This window comes from Squalius cephalus, assembly GCF_949319135.1.
Source record: "Squalius cephalus genome assembly, chromosome: 4".
In the NCBI taxonomy this organism is placed as follows: domain Eukaryota; kingdom Metazoa; phylum Chordata; class Actinopteri; order Cypriniformes; family Leuciscidae; genus Squalius; species Squalius cephalus.
In genome coordinates this window covers 8110390-8119970 of record NC_137125.1, presented here as the reverse complement: position 1 = coordinate 8119970, position 9581 = coordinate 8110390, and the positions used below count along the sequence as shown (strand labels likewise).

At 42.3% G+C, this 9581-nt stretch overlaps 1 protein-coding gene across 1 annotated transcript; it reads left to right on the top strand.

Annotated features, from left to right (window-relative positions):
- The first annotated feature begins 1459 nt into the window (after positions 1–1459).
- Positions 1460–7575, top strand: LOC307157260 (tripartite motif-containing protein 16-like). The gene is made up of 6 exons (XM_079869130.1): positions 1460–2098; positions 3356–3451; positions 3539–3772; positions 5183–5342; positions 5707–5754; positions 5991–7575. The coding sequence occupies exons 1-6, from the start codon at positions 1529–1531 to the stop codon at positions 6521–6523; spliced, it is 1641 nt and encodes a 546-aa protein (XP_079725256.1). The 5' UTR covers positions 1460–1528; the 3' UTR covers positions 6524–7575.
- Positions 7576–9581: the final 2006 nt, after the last annotated feature.

Sequence of the window (9581 nt, the reverse complement as noted above, 5' to 3'; positions counted from 1 at the left end):
AGAGACATACAAAATGTGCAGAGCAGTGGGTCACGAGGACTGGAATTGAGAACCACTGCTCTAGACAACTGATTTGATCACATCATTAGAAACAAGTGTGAACAATTTTGAGTTGTTGTGTGTAAACGATGACAGTGGTGTTGTAGTTGTGTTTAACTTTTGCCACATGTATTTACCATTTTGCAACACAGTGCAAAATGTGTTTTAGTGAGTGAGAATGTGTTTAGAGTTTTGCAAAAAGAGTGGATGAGATTTGCAAACAGTGTCTTAACTACCTGAACTTGTTTAAGGTTTTGCCTACAGAGTGACTGATTCGACAAATGGGTTTAGGCCACTGAGCATTTGGTTCAGAGAATGGGGTTTAGTGTTTTAGCAATTGTGAAATACTGTAATTGTCCTCGGTTCTGTACGCAGTCTCATCCCTGTTCCTGATGACAGCAACCACAGTTGTATCATCCATAAATGTGATGGTATGGTTTGAGCTGTGCTGGGCAGCGCAGTCGTGGGTGAGAAGGGTGAACAACAGAGGTCTGAGCACAGAGCCCTGGGGGACACCAGTGTTCAGCTTGATGGATCTGGAGGTGTTCTTTACAATACTGACAGACTCGGGCCTGTTAGTCAGAAAGTCCTGAATCCATATGCAGAGGGAAGTTATCATTCCCAGTAGGCTCATTTTCCCAATCAGCCTCATTGGGATAAATGTATTGAATGCTGAACTACAGTCTATGAACAGCATTCTGGTGTAGTGTTTTTTTCTTCTTCTGTGTAGGTGTGTGAGGATGAGGTGGAGTGCAGAGGAGATGGCATCATCATCATTCCTTCTGTTTATATTATATTTATAATATTTCTGAATCTAAACAAGTCACTGTCAAATATTACAACAGAAAAAAGGGAAAACAATTCCAACATGTATGGTGGTGGTGAGCAGGAGAGCAAAAATGTTACATCTCTTTGCTTGATGAGATCACATGACCACCGTTTGCAGACAAAGATTAGTTCTTATATATAGTTTAAACCAGGGAAATAGCATTTCTTACAACACTGCACTCAAGTTTTAGAAATTAAGGTAATGAAGTAACTGGACACACTTTTCAGTCCTGCAGTTCAAGTGTAGTAATTAGGATAAAGTATTACTGCAATTAGTAAAAGTGTTGTCCTGATTCTCAGTAACTTGTGTTAAATGAGTGACTGTCTGAGAGTGACATCTAGTGGATGATTTATGATGACTTTACAGCAGGATTCCTCTTTCTATTCCTGGAAAGACACAACAGAGTTTAGTTCCAACTCTTACTGAACATACCTGAATCAACTAAGTTTTTGCATTTAAAAAAACATCCAGGTGTGTGAGAGTGTGGTTGAAAATGAACTCAGCAGGAGTGAGGAAACTGCTTTACAGTTTTGCAGACAAGTTTTTCACACAAAACTCAAACACAGAACCAGGAAACAGGAAACTCTTCTGTTCAGGGAAACTGAAACTAAAGTGAAGTTGAGCTGTTGTGTGTTTGTGTCTCTGTATTCAAGCAGTAAAATGGCAGAAGCCAGAATTTCTCAAGATGAGTTCCAGTGTTCAGTGTGTCTGGATCTCCTGAAGAATCCAGTGACCATTCCCTGTGGACACAGTTACTGTAAGATCTGTATTACAGGCTGCTGGGATCAGGAGGATCAGATGAGAGTCTACAGCTGCCCTCAGTGCAGACAGACCTTCAGTCCAAGACCTGCTTTAGCTAAAAACACCATGCTGGCTGAAGTGGTGGAGAAACTGAAGACTAAACTTCCTGATGACTGTTACGCTGGAGCTGGAGATGTGCAGTGTGACGTCTGTACTGGAAGAAAACGCAAAGCCGTCAAGTCCTGTCTGGGGTGTCTGGAGTCTTACTGTCAAACTCATTTTGACTGCCATGAGGAATTTCACTCACGTAAGCCACATAAAGTGACTGATGCCACTGGACGACTGCAGGAGATGATCTGCCAAACACATGATAAACTCCTTGAGGTTTTCTGCCGCACTGATCAGAAGTGTATATGTGTGCTGTGTACGATGGATGACCATAAAAACCACGACACTGTATCGGCTGCAGCGCAGAGGACAGAGAAACAGGTATGAACTATAAAGTAGACACTGATGAAATAATGTTGACACTATTTATATTGGCACCCATATGATCAGGTAACATCATCCACACTGCAGACGTCAGCAGAAGTGAACAGAAGCTGCAAGCAGCTCCACAGTGAACTTAAAGGGATGGTTCGGAGTAAATTCAACCGAGGGTCCTTTGTACCATGACCCCAGCCAAACACCCCCCCAGAAGCTTTTTTTCCCTTGGTTGAACATTATTAAAGTTAGAGCTTATTTAGAGATATCAGCCGGATGGCTTAGTGCAGGCGCTAATGCATCCACGTTTGTATCATAAATTACCCCACTAATAATGCCCAGAATGGTACCAAACTTCTACAGTAGTACAAATAAGTTCTGTACTCAGAACTTATTTGGGTTCTCAAGGGGGGGGGGGGGGGGTGTTTGGCTCATGGTCATGGTGCAAAAGACCCTAGGTTGATTTTACTCTGAACCATCCCTTTAACAGAAAATGACTTAGAAAATTCACTGAACAGTGAAATGCAATTCATTGCAATTCAATCCATAAACATATTTATCAACACAAACTTTTGTAAAACAGGCTTTGATGAAGCAACATAAAATAATGGAAAATATTCACCTATTGTTTACAGACTATACCTCTGTCAGGAATAACGCAAGTTAAATGCAGTGACAGACAAAAACACTTTCTGCTCAGTAAATCTGATTTGTATTGTGTAATGCTAAGTATTGTGAAAAGTGCTATACTAATAAATGTGAAATGAGTTTTTTTCTGACTCGGTCCATTTGAACTCAGTTGTTTAGAGCTTCTCTTCAAACTTGGGCTTTTGTTCTGTGTAGACTAATCAGTTTTTTGATGGAAATATGATGCCAGTCTTCATGTTACTTAAAACGAATGATTCCCAATCAACATTTTATAATTGATGGCCGTTATTAACAGAAATACTCAATGTAGAGATCAGTTATACATTTTTTTGTCCTATAGAGCCACATTTCTGTTACGCAGCATAAACACTTTCAGTGTGAAGCTTTACATCTGTGTCAGTTTCACTTTTATGATACTTATGCTTTCAGTGTGAAACAGGCCTTATGCTTCATGTAAATTCATGTACAATGCTGGAAAATGACCCATCATCCCTTCAGGAGTTTGAACCTACAGCCATTGGTTATTAATTCTACTTTTACTAGATTCAACTCTTCACATGATGATATAGTGACAGCAGTATAAACTGACATCTCTGTTATTGATTTGTGGTGCAGAAGCAGCTGAAGGAGACGCAGAGGTCGTTCCAGCAGAGGATCCAGCAGAGAGAGAAAGATCTTCAGCAGCTGAGAGAGGCTGTGGCGTCTCATAAGGTGAGTCTGGAGAAGACGAGAAGTTTGAGAAGTCTCAGTCAGGACTCACTGAAGCTCACTGTGTGATTGTGATGTGTGTCCTAACAGCGCTCTGCACAGACAGCAGTGGAGGACAGTGAGAGGATCTTCACTGAGCTCATCCGCTCCATTGAGAGAAGCCGCTCTGAGGCGACACAGCGGATCAGAGATCAGGAAAAGACTGCAGTGAGTCAAGCTGAAGAACAACTTAAGCGACTGGAGCAGGAGATCAATGATCTGAGGAGGAGAGACGCTGAGCTGGAGCAGCTTTCACACACACAGGATCACATCCATTTCCTGCAGGTAACAGAGATCTAGAAGAACAGGATCATAGTGGACTTGAGCAAGAGACTCACAGAGAAATATTTCATGAGAGCAGAATGAGCTGTTGACTGAAGAGTTGTCAGGAATTCAGTTTGCGGGCATTTGTTTATTCACAGCTCTCTGAAGGCCCCGCCACGGCATTTCAATTGGGTTGAGGTCTGGACTTTGACTGGGCCACTGCAACACCTTCATTATTTTCTTTTTCAGCCATTCTGTTGTAGATTTGTTGGTGCCTTGGGATCATTGTCCTGTTGCATGACCAAATTTAGACCAAGTTTTAGCCATCGGACAGATGAAGGTGGACAGAGTAGTTCATGGTCGACTCAGTGACTGTATGGTGGCCAGATCCTGTAGCTGCAAAACAAGCCCGAAATCACCATCCCTCCCCCACCCTGCTTGACTTTTGGTTTGAGGTGTTTGTGCTGATATGCTGTGTTTGGGTTTTACTGTACGTTCACACCGCCGCCCTGCCTCTGACGCCGTAGAAAGATTCGGGGACGCTCTGACGTAGATTAAAATGCGTGATTTTTTTCCTCTCAGGCGGAGGACTTCTACATTCCGATTGGTTGCCGCTGGTTGCCGCCGAACCGCGTCATTACCATAAAGTTGACTTGATTTCAACTCCTCTCAGCGCTCTCGCCGTTCAAGATGCACTGCCCTCGCCGGAGCTCGCTGCCGGCTCTCATTGAAAATGAATGGCTTCCGGACACTTTGACGCTCTCGCCACCGGCGGTGTGAATGCACAGTTATAGCCAAACATCTCCACTTTGGTCTCATCTGTCCAAAGGACAGTCTTGACAGTACAGAGGTCTTGTGGTTTGTTCAGATGCAACTTTGCAAACCAAAGCCATGCTGCCATGTTCTGTTTAGAGAGAAAAGGCTTCCTCCTGGCAACCCTTCCAAACATGCTGTACTTGTCCAGTCTTTTTCTAATTGTCCAGTCATGAACTTTAACATTTAACATGTTAAAGGGATAGTTCACCCAAAAATTTAAATTAGCCCATGATTTACTCACCCTGAAGCCATCCTAGGTGTATGACATTCTTCTTTCAGGCGAATACAATCAGAGTTATATAAATAAATGTCCTTGCTCTTCGAGGACTTTTATCACGAATGGATAGGCTTTGATGGACTTCCAAAAAATATACCCATTGACTCCCATTATAAGGCTTGGAAGAGCCAGGACCTTTTTTTATATGACTCCGATTGTATTCGTCTGAAAGAATAATGTCATATACACATAGGATAGCTTCAGGTTGAGTAAATCATGGGGTAATTTTCATTTTTGGGTGAGCTTCTAAAGATCAACAAGAGCCGAACAAATATGACTGTAGTGAAGGTTATTGATGAAGGGTGGAGGTGATGAGCTTTGATTTCTGTTTTCTGTAGAGTTTCCAGTCTCTCTCAGCTCCTCCTGAATCTACAGACGTAAATGACAATCCCTTCAGTTCTCTCTCCTCTTTTGATGGAGTGAGAGAATCTGTCCATCAGCTGAGAAACAAACTGGAGGATTTCTGCAAAGAGGAGCTGAAGAAGATCTCTAACAGAGGTAAAGTCCAGGGGCCTCATGTATAAAACATTGTGTACATTTCATCCTAAAGGGGCAGATTATGAGTACACAAAAAAGTTTTCAAATTTATAAAACCATACATACACCCGAATCTGAGCAGAATTCCCTTTATAAAACCCAGTCAGTGGAAGATTGTGCATACATGCATCTCCACCCCGTTTTCTATGCCCATTTTGTGTATATGCAACGTTTATACCTCAGGAGATTCATCTGCTCTCAGAAATGATCCTCCATCATCTCATATCATGTAGAAGATCATATTAGAAATATCTTAGGAACAGGTGAATAGATATTTTTCTCTTGACATGATAATCACACTCTTCACATCTGTTGATTTCCACAGTCACTTTCACCAACATTGTTCCCAAGACCAGGAACGACTTCCTACAATGTAAGTCACTAAGAAAACAAGCAGAATAACTCACTGAGTGTGTTCATGTTCTTCTTGTAGAAGGTGAAAGAAAACATGACAGAAAAGTTTTAGAGGTGATCATGTAAATGATGATTTGCACAGGATATCTGATAAAATGTACTGAGACACTGCTGATATATTGAACATGAAGAGTTCAGCTACATTGAAAGATCAGATTCATAATTCCTGATTCTGATGTGTTTTCTCTCCATCAGATTCTCAACAGCTCACTCTGGATCTGAACACAGTGAATAAACGCCTCCATCTGTCTGAGGGAAACAGAGTGATTACTAACACTCTCACAGAGCAGCCGTATCCTGATCATCCAGACAGATTTGATGTGTATAATGCTCAGGTGTTGTGTAGAGGGAATGTGTATGGACGCTGTTACTGGGAGATTGAGTGGAGCAGGAGTGTGTTTGGTGCTGTGTATTTATCAGTGTCATATAAGAGCATCAGCAGGAAGGGATTGGGTGATGAGTGTGTGTTTGGATATAATGATCAATCCTGGAGTTTGTTCTGCACTCCATCCAGATACTCATTCATACACAATAGCATAGAGACTGAACTCCCTGTAGAGTCCATCAGCAGTAGAATAGGAGTGTATGTGGATCACAGTGCAGGAACTCTGTCCTTCTACAGTGTCGACAGAGAAACAATGAGCCTCATCCACACAGTCCAGACCACATTCACTCAGCCGCTCTATCCGGGGTTTAGGCTTTATTATGGATCAGTGAAACTGTGTTGATGAATCAGAAGAGACTCCATACCATACCGAGGTATCAAGATCAAGATCGTGGAAAAAGCCATTTTATCTAGAATTTTGAGTTTCTTTGCTGGAACAGCTGGATAAAGCTGGATAGATGGAACCGGATAAATAATTTGAATGTTCCAAACCAATCTGACTTCTGACCTGTAATGCTGCCTGAGTCATAATCATACACTGTTCATTAGTTGGCCAGAGGAGAACTGGCCTCCCGACTGAGCCTGGTTTCTCCCAAGTTATTTTTTTCTCCATTCTGTCACCTGATGGAGTTTTGGTTCCTTGCCACTGTCGCCTTTGGCTTGCTTAGTTGAGGACACTTAAAGGAACCATATGTAAGATTGTGGCCAAAACTGGTACTGCAATCACTTTCAAATTACTGTAGAGCGGTGTATCCCCCTCCCCCTCCCCCCTGACTCGAGGTTGCCAGATAGGCTGCAGGATCCAGTTAGACATTTTTTATCCGCCACGTTTGTAGCTGCAGCTGTGGTAACTAGAGCAGAGCTGGCAACCCGGATGCCGAAACACTCCTGACTTTGTGACTGGTAGATAGGTGGAGGGTGGAGCATCAGGCCAAAACACAACATGACAACATCAACATCAGTTGAGGGCTGCAACTTCACTTTTAAATGACAATATCCTGGCCGGACTACTGTTGTCAGTGATATAAGTATTTGAAATGAACATGATTTCTTAATGTCTAGTGCCATATCAGGGCCATTTTATGATTAATTGAAACACATTTCTTACATACGGTTCCTTTAATGTTCAACAATATTATTTTGTCTGCCTTAATTGACACCATTATATGAGAACTGAACTAAGCTGGACGATGACATCATGTTTTTTTTCACGGCTATATAAATAAACTAAATTAACAACTTTTTTATAACAAAAATTAACCATCACTGAACTTACTTAACCTAGACTGACGCTATTTTCTTCTAGATCTGCTGTACAGCCTGTTATCACTGTAAAGCTGCTTTGAAACATCTGTATTGTAAAAAGCGCTATATAAATAAAGGTGACTTGATTTGACAGCTATGGTTGATGCCTCAAGTGGAAGATACTTTAACATCTTTCTCCTCCCCAACATTGCGTCATTACTTAAGGCCCAGACACTGCCCACCAAACCCTGCCGAACTACACCTAATGTGATGGGCAGAGCATATAACCCAGCAGGTCAGGTTGGTGCATGTCTACACATAAAAAAAAATATGCAGGCATAACAGGCTGACATATTCAGGGACATTGATGTGTTTAAATGGTTAATTCAGCCCCAGCCGTCGACCCCGTGCTCCTAGTTTAAGCAGCAGCGAATTAGTGGTTACCGCTCGAGCCCAGAGGCTGCTTCGGAAAGAAGTACTGATGCTATGTGCAGGCCTCTGAGGGTGCCCTCTCAGGTGCGAAAAGATCTCAATTCTCCACGGAGCCCTTGGGAAATCAATGTTTGAATCCCACCATCAAGTGCGCTTCGGGACACATCGATTTCCAGCTGAGGTTGTGGAGACCAGCCTCAACTCTAGAGCTCCCCCACAAGGAATATTTTAACCATAGTGAAAGTTCACTCTTGTTGTTAGTTGGACCCAGCTAGACCATCTCTCTGCCAGTCTTTCCCCATCCACACTTAAAGCCCATGTTGCAGGTTAACCACCACTGTCGATTAATGGGTACATAAATCACTCAAGATATGTATATCATTTTTAAAATGTCTCAAAAATGGTCTTAAAGACCAGTTTTTTATGTTTTTGGTATTAACGGGGGGTTTTTTCCACAATTCGGTGATGACGTCACGTTGGGGAGAAGTGGAGGAAAGGTAGCCTCAGCCTAGTATTATGGTGCGTTCAAGCCATCTCGTATAGATCGTATTTACGAGTTGTACGCACTTGAACGCCACCACAATGTCGTAAATACTTAATAATTAAATGCATGGTCCGAGGAGAATGAGTGGAGAGTTGGTGAAGTGTCCTGGTGAGTTGCTATCATTTAGCAATGCAGCAATGAGCACTGGAGCTAGTCTACGAGCTGCAGTGCACAATAACGACACATTTTTTATTTTTACTGTCTTTGAATAGCACCGAGAGAAAAATCAACGTTTTCTTTATATCTAAGCAGTGATCATGACGTTAGTTCAGATACGTACCGGTAACCTTTTTCATAGTGTCGTAACTGTTAGTACTGGTAAACTTTGTCTTTGTCATCTAGAAATAGAAGGCATCATGCTAGCTATATGGCCGTTTCTAAGCGTTTATCTCTTCCTCCGGTGAAAATGTTGTTGCAAACGTAGCCGCCGCGTGTCTGTCGCTGTGTTTGGCAGGTGCTTGTGTGGGCACCGGCGGTCCCGTCCCATGGAAACTGCGTTGGAAAGCTTGTGCTGTAGGGAAGTGAGTGCGTTTTGGTCGCTGGTCGAGCTCACCCCGCGACCAGATGTGACGTGCCTCACTCAGCATCCAGAGTTTTTACACCAGCACAAACACAGTAGTTCACCATTGTCAATCTACCTACTATATATTTCTATATATTTATCTATCTAGCTGCTAGCTATCTATGCTAATGTTATGCTATCTGGCTGTCTGCCTATCTCTCTCTATTCTAGCCTATTTATCTATCTGTCTGTCTATCTATATCTATGCATTTATCTATTTATCTATAATCTGCGCTATCTGAATACTCTCGTCTGCTACTCGTCTCTCTCTCTCAATGCTCTCAAGGCAGGCTTTGGTAAATTCTCTCCCCAACGTGACGTAATGCAATGCATTGTGGGGGAAAGGAGAGTCGTTGCAAACCGCTGTAAGATAGTACCTACTTTTTCGTATTATATTCCGTTTTGTAATACCCAACAACATAAAATACAATGTATAACAGTTTAAATGTTTATTACCAACAAGTAAATTGCACAAATTCGTTGAAAAATTAACCCTGCAACACGGCCTTTAAGGTCTGCATGGCGACCAGTCTCCTTCCACGCACCACTAGCTGGTTATTTGATTCCTTCATGGCATTATGAGGATGAGGCCTGCAGCTCAGGTTAGAGTCCCTGCAT

Excerpts from the sequence above, each read along its gene's own strand:
- LOC307157260 (XM_079869130.1), top strand. The coding sequence starts at position 1,529 with ATGGCAGAAGCCAGAATTTCTCAAGATGAGTTCCAGTGTTCAGTGTGT. Across the intron at positions 5,343-5,706 it reads GAAGAAGATCTCTAACAGAG|TCACTTTCACCAACATTGTT; the intron begins GTAAAGTCCAGG and ends TGATTTCCACAG. Across the intron at positions 5,755-5,990 it reads CAGGAACGACTTCCTACAAT|ATTCTCAACAGCTCACTCTG; the intron begins GTAAGTCACTAA and ends TCTCTCCATCAG.